This window comes from Gossypium hirsutum, chromosome D07, assembly GCF_007990345.1.
Source record: "Gossypium hirsutum isolate 1008001.06 chromosome D07, Gossypium_hirsutum_v2.1, whole genome shotgun sequence".
Lineage (NCBI taxonomy): Eukaryota > Viridiplantae > Streptophyta > Magnoliopsida > Malvales > Malvaceae > Gossypium > Gossypium hirsutum.
The window spans coordinates 44,824,225-44,839,611 of NC_053443.1; the positions used below are offsets into that span (position 1 = coordinate 44,824,225).

Sequence of the window (15,387 nt, forward strand, 5' to 3'; positions counted from 1 at the left end):
ACAAAAGTATTTGATGATGTAAATATAAACCCGCTTTTGAAAACATATTATTATACTAATGAATATATATTTAATTTTGTATAATATAATTTATGAATTTAATAAAATTTATGGTTAAACGGAAAATTATGACAACCTAGAGTTATGCAAGCACAGGGCTAAATATTTTCGATGAAATTTAATCATTTATATTTTAAAATTAAAATCTTAAGACCAATTGCAAAATGGGGACTACTCTAGAGAGTAGAGAGACAACGGATAATCTAGTGATTTCCCTTTAAAAAGAAAGAAGAAATAATAATACCGCCACATCATCGATCCAAGTGAACCCCTATTCTAATCGTCTGAACCGAATCTCATCCGTCCATTTTTATCCAAAATAAAATATCATCTTTGCAAAGTGATCATCAAACAGTATCTAAAGCTGTGTTGGCTTTGGGCTTTAGTTTTCAGTGTAGAAAATTTTGAAAACCGAAGAGAGAAGTGAGAGATTTTTTGGGGACTGACTGCCCTTTCAAGTTCAAAGCTTTGTTGAAGGAATTTTTTCTTTCATTTTCGCTATTCTTTTTGCAAAATTAATGGCTACTGAAGAGGTCAATAACCCTCCCTCACTTCCTTCTTACCCACAGGTACACATCTTCACTTCCTTCTTAATGATAAGTCGATGATCAAAATTTTGATCTTTAAAGTTTTTGTGTGTGTACTTTTTGATGGAATATAAAAGAAACCCATTTTCATTCAACCTCAAATTTCATGGATTTTGATGTAATTTAATTTTTTTACTGATTTAATATTTCTCTTTTATTTTCTCATCTTCAATTCAATTTTTTTTTGCAGAAATTTCTTCATTTTCATTGATTTTTTTTCTGATATTTTCTTTTTATATATATATTTTTAAAAAGACACTTTGCCTTGAGAATTGTCAGAAAATTTATATTTCCTTTTTTTGTTTCTCATTTTCATTTTTTTTTCTGGCTGCAGTTTTGATGTTCATCAAAGAAGTTTCTGTCGATCTCATGAGGATTTTATTTTTCGTTTGTAATTTTACATCATAGTAACTTCTTTACTTATTTTCCTCCACTTTTAAGCATAAAATTTAAGCTACCTAGCTTAAAAATTGCTTGAAAATCGAAATAACTCGTCTTTAATTTGATCATGCAGCTAATTATTAATGCCATAGAAGCATTAAACGACAAGGATGGTTCAAACAAGACCTCAATATCCAAATACATAGAGTCCAAGTACGGAGATTTGGCTGCTGGCCATTCCACTCTCCTTTCTCACCACCTTAATATAATGAAAGAAAGTGGGGAACTTGTGTTTTGGAAAAACAATTACATGAAAGCTGATCCGAGCGCTCCACCAAGGCGTGGCCGTGGTAGGCCTCCAAAACCCAAGGTCCCATTGCCACCTGGTATGGTTTTAAGCTCTGCAAGGCCTAGGGGCCGCCCTCCTAAGAACCCCAACGCTCCCCTTAGGTTCCCCAAGCCTTCTGGGAGTGGGAAACCACGTGGAAGGCCAAGGAAGATGGCTCGACCCGAAGGGGGAATAGCTGCCAGCTCCACAACTATGATGTCGGCCTCCGTTAGGCCTAGGGGACGTCCGCCTAAGGTGAAGACTTCCGCATTCACTGAAGTCAGTGTTGGACATTAAACAGTATTCTCTTCAACGGTTTTTAACTTGTAGTGGTGATTTACTATTTACTTTATGTTTATTTGTTTGTTTTGTTGTAGAATTTGCACGGTGTTTGTTAGTTTGATAATCGTGTGTGTTTTTAAGTGTCTTCTAGAAAATTTAATGTAGTTGTACTTGAGGCTTTGTACTTTTTTCTTCTTCTTTATTTCTTTTAAATTGAAAGTCCTTGTAAAAAGGATGAGTTTGACGACCATATCGAACTTGTTTATCCGTGTTGTGAGTTTGCTTCAATTTTGAATGAGATGCTTGTTTACTCATTACCCATGATACCCAAACTCTTCATTCCCTTGAAATATAATATTTGTGTATCAAACATATTTGGACATGATTCGGAGGTTAAGATATGTAAAAATTGAGCATGATCGTATTAGACATATACATATACCCTTGTCAACATTTACCCCGAAAGTAGGTAAAACATAGATGCTTGCTAAGCCATGTGTTTGCTTGCCTAATATTTGTTAATAGCATTTAACTATGCTGTTACTTTGCAATTATCTGTAGCTGTTTTGAAGTTAAGAACAGATTCTGAAATTAGGTGACACAGAGATGCTCACTTGCATTAGCAAGTAGCATGGACTTGGTCACTGGTTAATTTGAGCTTGGCAGAACAACATGCATGCAATGAAAATATGATTTTTTTTTTGGGTCTTTGGTTAGGCATTAAATTGTAAAATTATTAGTGTTATCAGCTCTTTCATGGGAATTATTGATTTTCCCATTCTCTAACCTTAGATTTTTACAACATTTTTTCCTGAAATTCAATGTGTTGTCGAATGCATGTTTGTGTTTGTTTCTGGAATTCACTTGGAATTTAAGAACATAACTTCGTAAAGTTTCAAAAAAAAAAAAAACATAACTTCAAAATTAAAATAGACGATTTCATTTTATAATTACATATGATTCCCTTTAGAATATTGGTTTGAATGGAAGTACGAGGTTGTCTGACAAAGGTGGGGGAGGTTTCGGATCTTTTTAGGTTTGGGATTGCTTTCACCATAATTCTACGTTCCAACAACCTGTATAAGATGGTGATGTACGCTTTCAACTTTGACCAAAGATAACGCTGGAAGGGGTTCAAATTGTGTTGTTTTCAGATTTAGGTTAAGTTTAGAATAAGTTTTCTGATTTAAGATATTTCAATGTTTTCTTTATGTTATATGTCATCATATTTTTATTTAAACTTTGATGATATCTTAACTTGTATAAAATGGTGGTTGCAGCTTTTATCACACTTATTAAAATATATTTATATAATTAATATCAATATTTGTTAGCAAAACTGGTTAAATAATTTGATTACTGATGCTTTTCTATATTATCATCTTGATATTTAAAATAATTGATTCAATCAACTCCAATATTTTATACTAGCAAAAAAAAAAATTCAATATTTTAACATGTGACTTTACATGTTTATTTTTTAAAATTTTTAAATAATATATTTTTATATATTTTAAAAAATATATATTTACTAATTAAATGATAAAAGGTCATAATAAGACTTTATTGATTTGATAAATAATTAAGAGAATAAAATAATATTTTAGAAGTAATGAAAATTAAAAAAGTGAGAAACAGTCAATAGTAAAATGTTAAGTAATTAGATAAGTTATTTTTAATTTGAATACGAGTCAAAATTTTACTTATAAAGAATCATTATTTAAGCATTTCATTGTTTTTAACATAATATTTCACAACACAAAGATAAACAATATTCACTATTATAAAAATATTATTAAAATCAAATGATAGTAAAACCATGGAATATCAAATAATAATAACCAAACATCTCAAATAATAATGAAAATCATACTTTTTTTTTTGTGATGGAAACAAAACATACTAACTAATTTAAAATGTTTTTTTTTGAAGATTTTGGCATATTCCCTAAAGATGAAGTTGTAAGGGTGAAAGTTTAAGATGAAAGAGGAATTGGATTTAGGAGACGACTTCGAAAGGTTTTAAAAGAAAAAAAAGAATCATCATGCTGATAACATGTTATAAATAAAGAGAGATGGAGAGAATAAAGAACAAAGAAAATATGAAAGCAATAGAGAATGTACTTTATTAATAAAAAGGGATGATTACAATGCTTCACCAGAGCCTCTATTTATAGGCATAAGAAGTATAAAAGAAGTAGAGATCTAATTCTAATAACTATTAGAATTTAAAGTATATCAAAACTTTATCTTGATCATGATGGACATCCACTTAATAAGATATTCATAACACCCCCTTAGATGTCCATTTGTAGATAATGTGCCTCGTTAAACCTTATTAGAAAAAACCCTATGGGATAAAAACCTAATAAAGGAAAAAGAGTATACAATCTTCTATTACAAATTGCCTCATTAAAATCCTTTACCAAGAAAACCCAATGGGACAAAACCTTGGTTAAAGGGAAAGAGTACAACTTATTTTAGGCTTCCCCTATTGCCATTACATTACATCTTTGAGTTGACGCATTCCAATCTTGTGTAGTAGTCTTTCAAATGTTGAAGTTGACAATGCCTTAGTAAAAAGATATGTTAAATCATCACTAGAACGAATTTTTTGAACATTTATATCACCTTTTTTCTCAAGATCATGGGCGAAGAATAATTTTGGCAAAATATGTTTCGTTCTATCACCTTTGATGTAAACACCCTTTAATTGAGCTATACATGATGCATTATCTTCATATAAGATAGTTAGCAACTTTTCCTGTAAAAGAAAATTACATATCATCTGGATATGTTGGGTCAATAGCCGTAGCCAAACACACTCTTGACTTATCTCATGCATTGTAATTATTTCTATATGATTTGAAGAAGCAACAACTAATGTTTACTTTGTTGAATGCCATGATATGGCAATACCCCCACATGTAAATAAATATCTTGTTTGAGATCGACTTTTATGTGGATCTGATAAGCATCCGACATCAACATAGCCAACTAATAGGGATTTTGAATCATTTGAATAAAATAACCCTATATCAATGGTCCCTCAGAAATACCTAAATACAAGTTTAATTTCATTCCAATGTCTACGTGTTGGATAAGAACTAAATCTTGCTAACAAGTTTACAACGAAAGATATATCAGGTCTTGTGTTGTTTGCAAGATACATCAATGCCTCTATGGCACTTAGATATGGTACTTCAGGACCAGGAAACTCTTCATCATTCTCGCAAGGGTGAAATTGATATTTATTCACATCTAATGATCGTACAACCATGAAGTACTCAATGGGCGTGCTCTATCCATGTAAAATTTCTTTAATATCTTTTACATATAAGTTGATTAATGAACATGAATTTCATCTTTTAAATGCTCGATTTGTAAGCCAATATAAAACTTTGTTTTTCCAAGATCTTTCATCTTTAATTCTTTCTTTAAATAATTTACTGTATTTCAAAACTCTTCAGGAGTTCCAATAATATTTAGATCATCAACATAAACAAAAATTATCACAAAATTTGATCCAAACCTTTTTATAAATACACATGGACAAATTGGATCATTTTTGTAACCTTCTTTTAACAAGTATTCACTAAGACGATTGTATCACATACATCCAGATTGTTTTAATCCATATAAACTTTTTTTTAATCTGATCAAATAATTTTCTCAAGAAACTCTATATCTTTTTAGGATTTTAAATCCTTCAGGGATTTTAAATCATTCAGGGATTTTCATATAAATTTCACTATCAAGTGTACCATATAAATAGGATGTAATAACATCCATTAGATGCATGTCAAGTTTTTCACGTACTGATAGCCTAATAAGATATCTAAACGTGATTGTATCCACCATAGGAGAATATGTCTCTTTATAATCAATGCCAGGCTTTTGCGAAAATCATTGTGCTGCAAGGCGGGCTTTATATCTTACGACTTCATCAATTTCATTTCATTTTCACACAAATACCCATTTATATCCTATCGACTTTACACCTTTAGGTGTTTGGACTACAGGTCCAAAAACTTCACATTTAGAAAGTGAATTCAATTTTGCTTGAATTACATCTTTCCATTTTGGCCATTCTTTATTTTCATCATTTCCACTTTCACTTTTAGGTACCTAATCTCTTCTTGAGTTTTATAATTAGTTATATCATAGGTCTCTTCAAGAACCCCCGCCTCCACTATATGATCATCTTGAATGTTTGCTCTTTTTTTTACAAGGATTTTTATCTTTGGAACCAACCGGTCTTTTCTTTTCCACCAGTAGTTTGCCCTATTAAGACATCAATTCGTATTGGAGCATTTTCAACTGGTATGTGAGATTTAATGAATCTGGTAGTTGAAAACTTCACATTTAGAAAGTGAATTCAATTCTGCTTGAATTACATATTTCCATTTTGGCCAATCTTTTCTATTTTTACATTCCTTAGTAGATTTAGGCTTAGGATCCTCATTTTCTTTTGTTATTTCAATAGCAACATTATAAGTAAAATTGTTGTCGACAACTACATTTTTTTTGGTTCCATCTTTTTCTCGTACTGACATAACATATCGAGATCTCTTTATTTTCACCATTTCCACTTCCACTTTTAGGTACCTAATCTCTTCTTGAGTTTTATAATTAGTTATATCATAGGTCTCTTCAAGAACCCCCGCCTCCACTATATGATCATCTTGAATGTTTGCTCTTTTTTTACAAGGATTTTTATCTTTGGAACCAACCGGTCTTTTCTTTTCCACCAGCAGTTTTCCCTATTAAGACATCAATTCATATTGGAGCATTTTCAGCTGGTATGTGAGATTTAATGAATCTAGTAGTTGATTTGTAAAATGAATTATCTGTTGAACTTCTAGTTCACATTGCTTTGTACGAGGATCTTAGACATTAATAATTCATTTCAAGTACTTTATTAATCCAACTTTTTATTCTCTCCCCCTGATGTTGGGGAAACTGACAACTCATGTCATAACCAAATATCGAATTGATAGCTCAAAAATATTATAAGGAGACTCATATAAATATAGATTCTCAATATCTTATGATGACTCATCTTTCTGCATTGTGGTGGAGCAGTTGGAACATATAATACACATCTAAAAATTGTAAGATGAGAAGTATTTGGCTCTTGACAAAAAATCAATTATAATAGGGAGTATTTATAATTTATTGGCTTGATGTGTACAACATGTAAATCAATACAATCTCATGCTAAAAGAGAAAGTTTTGTTCTCATAAGTAATGATTTAGCTATTAGTTGGAGGCATTTGATAAACAATTCAGCTAAATCATTGTGTGTGAATACGAGTTACAGGATGTTCAACTTTTATCCTAATTGACATATAATAATTATTGAAAGCTTGAGACATAAACTCACCAACATAAGCAAGATGAATTGTTTTAATTGCATAATCTGAAGTTAATTATTTAAACATGCAATCTTGCAAACGATAGGTTGCAAATTGATAATACATATGTGATTATTTTTTCTTATTTGGTAAAACTTTACCATCTCAACCGCTTGGACTATCAACAACTGGCCATTAGAGGTGTTTATGGACTGCTTCAAATCGAGCTTATTTATGATATTAATACACTTTATACTTGTCTAAATCTGACTTGATCCGAAAAATGAGTCTAAAATTTTACCTAAGCCCACTCGTATTTGTAAATGCCTAGCCCATTTTAAGTCCACCCATATTATTTTTTTCAATTTTTTAAAAATATATTTATATTATTTTAATTTAATATTTAATAATTTAATGAATTTTTATTTATTAAAATTATATATATATCTTAACTTTTTTTTAATTTTTACATTATAATAGTATATAATACTACTATAAATTTAATTTTTATGTGTTAAATTACATAATATATAAAAATAACATAATATAAAATATCACTAATTTTAAACAGGCCTAATTTTTCCCCAAACCCATTTTTTTGGCTTAATTTTTGCCCAAATTCTCCTAAATTTCAGATGGGCCTTCGGGATTGGACAGGTAACTTGGCCCATGAACAGGTCTAGTTGCCATCCCTCCCACCTCAACCTTTTTTTCACTATTTCTTTTATTTTCTATGGGAGTAGTGTATTCAAAGAGTTTCACATCTTTTAGTGAAGCCATTTGAGTTGTACTTATATAGTATTACTTGGTATTGGGCTTATAAGAGCTAAAATGGGAAGCATAGTCGAGTGAAAATTAGTTAATTTCTTCCCCCTCTTGCACGTGAAACAAGGCTCAGTCTGTTTTTGCTACAATCTCATGATTTTCTTTCCATCTAATGTTCAAATTTTTTAAAAAAAGGTGCTTGTTGAATATTGAAGGATAGGCTATCCATGGCATATTCTTAAGGACAATACTAGTTACATCTCTCATCTCCATCTTTCTCTTCCATTTATCTCCTGTCATTTCCCCTCATTTATGCATTCCCCTCTTTCTTGTCATTGTTCTTATTGCTTTTTTCATCAACTTTTGGTTGTTTTCCCTACATGAAAAGACATTTTTAGAGTGATATTTTCTTGGCCTTGGTGTAGCTCTTTGGTTCCCCCCTAATGGAAGATCTGTTTGAGGTGTTTGTTTCTTCACTGGTTGCAATTTTTATCTTCCTTTGTATTTTAAGGTGTGAAGGGTTAGTTATGTCTGTTCAATTTGTTGCGAGACTCAATGCTCCAAATCAAGGCATTTTGATTTGAAGGCTAATGCCAATTTATGTTAGCTTTGATATCTGAAGACTTTTTTTTTGTAGACTAATCACTATCCCTCTTGTTTTTAATGAGTGGGTTAGGAATGCAGGTTTTGGTCACTTTGTTATTTTCTTACTTTGTTTGTTTACCATTATCATCTTAGTTGTTTCATGACATATAAATCAATATAGTTAGTTCTGCACCAGTTTTGACTGTATTGGCCGATGCATGTTATTCCAATAGTAAACTGAAACAACCAACTTTTTTTATACTTTTGAAAATTTCAGCTTATGCCAATTGCATCAGGTCATTTTGCCCAATTATGATGATATCGTCCAAAAAATTGTGCCATAATTGGTGGATGAATAATTCTAAATAAAACATTTATCCACTTTAAAGTATGAAATTTAAAGCCAAAAAAAAGTAAGGAAAAAGAAGAAAACTAAGTGGGGGTTTGTGAAGAAGATGTCAAGGGGAGCATTTTGGTGTCTATTTTACTAAAGAAGATGATTGGCAATGCTAATGGTGGTGACAGTGGCAGCAAGGATAATAAAGGATGACTAGGGTTCATGAAAAAATGGAAAATGGTGAAGTAAAAGGAAGTAAGGAAAAATAAATAAAATAAAATAAAGAAATAATTGAATAAAGAAATGAAAACAAAAAAAGAGAAAGGAAAAACAAATAGGGGATTTGATTGAATAAAGAAAAGGAAATAAAAAAGAAAGAAATAAAGAAAAATAAAGAAAAAAATAAAAAAGAGAAAAAAAATCTAGTGATTACTACGTGGCAATTCATGTTGAAATTACGTGGCAATTTAATTTGCCGCATCATACTTTTATCACTCAAGTATTGGCCCATAACGATTGTGCAACCGTTTTTTAATAATTTGATAATGTTAGCAACAAGAAAGTTTTAAAAGTTCAGTGGCTAAAACATAATTTGACCCAAAGTTAAGAGACAACGAGGCAAGCTTGTAGCTTACCTGTAACACCCCAAACTCGGCCTAGACGTTATGGTCGAATTTGGCGTGTCACATTGAAGTGTCTTTTGAAAATTGGACTTGTTGGTGAAAATTTCATTTCTAAGTTTTAAAAACCCCTTTGTTATTATTTAACAAATCACCTAGTCTAAACGTTTGCCTTGTTATTTGCTATTGTTATAACAGGTTGATCTAAAACCGCGGAAGCTTTCGAAAACTCTAATGTTTAAATTTCGCGTCTTTGAAAACATTAATTATTTTGAAAATTCGTCTTCTCCTAAACTACCAGTTTAAAATAAGTAAGAAAAAGCCCAATTAAAAATTTAAACAAACATAAATGGCCTTATTACATAAAAAACCCCAACAAAAACTTTAAATTTAAATAAAAGCAAGTGTAGAACAATTGCACTTGTGTGGCCACCTCTGAGTCCTTCGCAGTGCCAAATCGCCTATGGCTGAGGATTACCTGCACAGTTAAAAGGAAAGGGTGAGTTTACGAAAACTCAGTGAGTAAACCCCTATCACTCAGTCAGTATACAACTTGCAGTAATAGTCTGGGCCTGAGCCTTATTCAGTAACAGTATAGTGTGGCCTTGCCCAATACAGTATCAGTACAATGCAATAATGCAACTCACCCCAATCCAGCTAACACACCACTCCGTACATGTAGGGATAAAATTGACCCACCCAGCCAACACACCAATATCGCAGCAAAGCTGCCAGTAACAGTATCGCAACAAAGCTGCCAGTACAATATACTTCCTCCATAACAGTATCCCAACCCCATGCAGTATGTCGTGTCATAAATCATACGTGTATGTAGAATGTCATACTCAATAACAGTCATATACAAATCATGAACACATCAACCAACCTACCTATAGGGGTATAACGGTCATCCATCAATTAGGGGTAAAACAGTTATTTACCATTTAAGGGTATTTTGGTCTTGGTCATTTTACCTATTTTGGGGTCTCGGTGCGAATATCGACCTCTCAAAAGGTCCGTAGCCGCCTCGAGCGACTCGGGTAACCTAAATGGTCATAACAGTGTAAATGGCCCCAAGACCCATTACTCGACCCAAGTGGGCCCACACGCTCGCGTGGCCCGTTCAGCCCAGATTTCGCCATGGCTATGAGATCTACATATCCCAATCTAGTATTTGCCACAAATCATGGATTTCATCCGCGTGAGGCCCACGAGCCTATTGAGCCCACACCGTCATTTTCGACCCAACGTGGCCCATTACGACTTAAGCCCATGAAAAAGCTCATTGAGGCCTGTACAGTCTATCGCCCATGGTTCGTGGGTTTGTCTTATCACACGAGAGATCGCACGCTCGTGTGCTCTCAAACACTGTATTTTCAGCTTTTTTCGTTCTACAGTTACAGTGGGGTGTTTACACACCTGTTTACAAGAAGAGTGCAAATCTTCACGTACACTAACCTAGATTCAAACATGACCCAATGTCAGTTCTTTAATTGTTAGGGTAAATCACCCTCTTATTGACATTTAATCCAAAAACACCATCCTTACCTTGTTTGAATAGGGGTGACTTTAGTCCTCCAAGACCGCTTACCAAAAGTGATTACACGCTTTTATCGATTATCTGTACCACAAACACCGATCTCATTAACTAAGGTAGGCCATATAAGTGACCTCAATCCACAAATGATATCCTATAAGAACATAATCAGTATACGGCCTAAACCCCAAAAGTGAGGTAACATATTACCTCGATTGAATGCTGAGAACAAGGGTTGCGACTACTTCAAAACCACTTACACTCCACCACTCCTCGAAGAAAACCCTAGAACCGCAACAAGTAACACATCGTGAGGAAAGAATCAACAATCGGTAATCAAAGGATAAAAAGGAGGATATTCAGTTTTAAGAAAAAGAATAGAAGAGAACATGTTTAATCAAAAAGTGAGGAGTTTAAGCACTTTACCGATAATCAGAAACACTTGCAGCACTGGAACAACAAAAATAGCAAAGAGAAGTTAAACGCAGAGAGTGATAAAACAAAAGGGTGATATTCGGCTAAAAGAGAGCACAGATTGAGGAAGAGAAGAAGAGAGAAAAATAAATGGAAGAGTTGCTCACAAAATCGACTAACAATTATTGACCGAAAAGAAAGGGACTTTCGTTGAATAATGCGCAACAACCAATAGAAACCCGAATGAACCAAAAGCCGATAAATGAAAGAAAAGCAAAGGAGAATTCGATAGATGGTAACACCAAAATGTTTCTCCAATGCCGAAAATGACAAACATTTCCCCAACCGAATTCTCAAAGCTAGAGTTCCTTCAAACGACACATCACTTCCTCTCAATCGAACTCTTTGATTTTCTCCTAGTATCTCTCCCCTTATCTGTGACAGCCCTAATGTGACCCTAGTCGGAAAGTGGTTTCGGGACCACAAGACCGAGTCGTAAAATAATTAATTGCTATATTCTATGCTTATTATGTGTGAACATGAGTATGTGGAAGTTTCATTCCCTAATTTTATCAATTGCATGAGAAATTGTTAATAGGGATCGATTTGAGACATGGTGAAAATATGATAGTCCAATTTAAAATGGTCTATTAGTGCATGTACCAAAAAGAGTGGACTTGCATGTCAAATAGACCATTTTTGAATGTGAATGGCCGGCCAACATACGCATGCATTATGGTGTTCCCTTGTCTTCATTTTTTTATATTTGGTGGGAATTATGTATAATAAATTTATATTAGTAAGTGGTGATAAAAACAAAGTTCCATCATCTTTTCTATCATCTTGCCGAAACCATAAGGAAAAGAAAAGAAAAATGGAAGCTAGGACATTCGGCCAAGTGAGTTTATAGATTAAGGTATGATATCATGTGGTTCTTTTGGCATTTTTTTTGTGAAGTTGAGTTGTTTTGATGCTCATAACATGACCCATGTGTTGATTTTTGAGTTGTGTTGCAAGAAACCTTTGGTTATGTTCTTATATGCCAAATTGATGATGTTTTGTAGTATGTGATTTGAAATGGTTATAGATGAATATGAACTAAGAAACATGTATTATTGAGTAAGTAGAAGATAGAATGGGGTTTAAATGGGAGGTTCATTTGATTTATTTTTGTCCTTGTATGAAAAGTGGTTCTTTGTTAAGGCCGAATGAGTCATGCTAGATTAGTTGAAAAGAATGTTCATGTTATGAGGTAATTTGAATAATTGATCGAAACATGGAAGGAAGGGCAAGATTTATAAATTATGTTTGAGGGTGAAAGGAATAATGAAAGTTGTATTAAGTTTAATGTGCATACTTTAGTCTAAGTGTTGAGGAGTATTCGGCTAAGATAGTTGAAATGTGGGTGTTGCCGATTTTTAAATTTAGATTATGGGAGTGGCTATAATGGGCATTAAGATGTTGAACTTAAGAAATTAGAAGTAAATGAACTTGATAGTATTTAAGAGATAGAGGTGATAGATTAATGTTGCACATTTGGCTATGGTTAGGCATGTTGATGATCTTATCTTGATTTAGATAATTAGGCATAAAAGGGTGGTAAAGGGGATGAAATTGTCGAATGATTAGTTGGGTAACAAAAGAAGCATTCGGCCATCACTTGAGAGCTTGTGTGATGTTGGGTTTAAAATTAGCAAAGGTAACTTACCTAATGCATGTGCATGTGTGATTAGATTTTTGATGATATGGTAGTTGCATGAGGTTATTAGCCGAATATACTAACATACATATACATGTGAAATTGGATTGTAAATATTTAGCAAGGTGGTTAAACTAGTTAAATTATTGATTAAGCTCAAGGAGTTAAAGGAGGTGAATCGAGCAAAGGCAAAGAAAAGGTCATCGAGTAGCCGAGTTGGAACCGTCTTACCCAACACGAGGTAAGTCATTAAGCATATAGTTGGTATTAATTCAAATGGTCATAACGTTTATGTAATGATGCTGAATGGAATGAATAAATATATATATGCATGTACGTATGTGATGATGAAAGTGTTGAATGAAAAGAAAAGAGGTGAGATGTATTGAGTTGTTGATCTCGGCACTAAATGTGCGAGTATAAACATTTATGACCACGAGATTGGCGCTACGTGTGCGGGTTTAAATTGTGCAGCACTAAGTGTGCGAATTGACTATGTAGCACTAAGTGTGCGAATTGACTATGTAGCACTAAGTGTGCGAGTTTGACTATGTAGCACTAAGTGTGCGAATTGACTATGTAGCACTAAGTGTGCGAATTGACTATGTAGCACTAAGTGTGCGAGTTTGACTATGTAGCACTAAGTGTGCGAATTGACTATGTAGCACTAAGTGTGCGAGTTTGACTATGTAGCACTAAGTGTGCGAGTTTGATTATGTAGCACTAAGTGTGCGAGTTGATTATATAGCACTCAGTGTGCGGACTTAATATATATTCTTGAATCATTATGGACACTAAGTGTGCGACGCTATTGAGTCGATCACGGACAGCGGATCGGGTAAGTGTCTTGAGTTCATGGCTAATAGGTGCTATGTCTATACTTGGTGTTGAGCTTGGTAAGTTTGAACCTATGTGACAAATATACTTGAAGTCACGTACTTGAAATTTATCGTAGAATGGGTGAAAGGCCGTTTAGTTGTATGTTTGTAACGAAAATAAAATGATTTATGAAAATACCTCGAATATCCTATTGACGAGTATGTGGATTGTGAATGCATAAATTGGTATGAAATTAAACCGATAGGTCGGAGGAACTATGGTATGGTTCGGAATGGATGGAGTAATTAGCCTCGTTCAATTTTGTTTTCTCTTGTGATAATGTTATTGATGGATGGTAGTGCATAGCTTATGACTTACTGAGTTATAAACTCACTCGGTGTTTCCTTGTCACCTATTCTAGGTTTCTTGGACACATCTCTTTTTGCGTGGTCGGGCCGTCATCGAAGTCATCACACCGGATAGCAAGTTTTGGTACTTTCTTCTTAGTCGGCTTAGGAGAATATTTCGGCATGTATAGGCTATTATGTTGTGTTTGAACTTTAGTATGTAAACTTTAAGCCATGCGAAAATGGCATGAATGTTCGATTGAGTTGGATCAAGGAGTAGGCATGAATGGACCTAGTTACTTTCGTAACAGATGCTGGCAGCAGCAGTGACATGAGATTGAAAAATCACAAAAAAAATAGTAGGAGTGGAATTAATTGATGAATAAATTATATATTCGAAGCTCGATGAGTCTATTTTCATATAGAAGCAACGAAAAGATCATATGGACAGTATGTTAAGAGATATTCAGGTTCTCGTGAGACAGGGCCAGAACGGTTTCTGGATTCCCTGTTCCGACTTGGGAAATTCATTATAAATCAACCAGAGATAATTAGGAGTCATACCATATATGTATAGATTCCTCTCTGAGTCTAGTTTCTATAGAAACAAACGGCATCAGTGTTGAAACTCTGTGCAGGGAGATATCCAAGTCGTAATGCACAAAGGTCAATGTAGTCGATCCCTGTAACATGGGAGACTTTGACTAATAAACTGTACTAATTGGTCCGACCAAAAATTCTAGAAAAAAACGTGTAGACGGGAATATGAGTCTATTTTCAGGGAAAATTTACGGAACTGGATTTCGAGTTTCAGAACTCGAGATATGATTTTTTTAGCGACTAGTACGCAGACTGGCAGCTTGTCTGGAAAATTTTTTTTTAAGTGGGTTGAAGTCTGTTAACACCTCGTGTTCGACTCCGGCGACGGCCTCGGGTTCGGGGTGTTACATTTGATTGGTATCAGAGCTATGGTTTAGTCGGTTCTAGGACTACCATAGCACGTATGAGTCTAGCTATACATGCCGAATGTTAATGTTTAACTGTGTGATGACTTCTGACGGTTAAAATTTATGTTTTGATTAGTAAATGGATCCCGGTGTAGAGAGAACCTTGGCGGATGACATTGAAAGTGTAGCGGCTGCTCCTGCACAAGGGACGCCGCCTGTTGAACCTCAGTCATCTGCGAATAATCAAGGTGAGGGGGCTAAACAAGCCTTCTTTACCATGATGAATGAATGGGTCGCGCAGTATGCCCGAACCAATCCGGCTG

At 33.8% G+C, this 15,387-nt stretch overlaps 1 protein-coding gene across 1 annotated transcript; it reads left to right on the forward strand.

Moving 5' to 3' along the window:
- Positions 1–222: 222 nt before the first annotated feature.
- LOC107954787 (HMG-Y-related protein A) lies at positions 223–1,962 on the forward strand. The gene is made up of 2 exons (XM_016890458.2): positions 223–629; positions 1,162–1,962. The coding sequence occupies exons 1-2, from the start codon at positions 579–581 to the stop codon at positions 1,651–1,653; spliced, it is 543 nt and encodes a 180-aa protein (XP_016745947.1). The 5' UTR covers positions 223–578; the 3' UTR covers positions 1,654–1,962.
- Positions 1,963–15,387: the final 13,425 nt, after the last annotated feature.

What these genes read in the sequence shown, in the direction of transcription:
- LOC107954787 (XM_016890458.2), top strand. Translation starts at nt 579, where the DNA reads ATGGCTACTGAAGAGGTCAATAACCCTCCCTCACTTCCTTCTTACCCA. An exon ending in CACTTCCTTCTTACCCACAG is followed by an intron (nt 630 to 1,161) that starts GTACACATCTTC and finishes TTGATCATGCAG; the next exon opens with CTAATTATTAATGCCATAGA.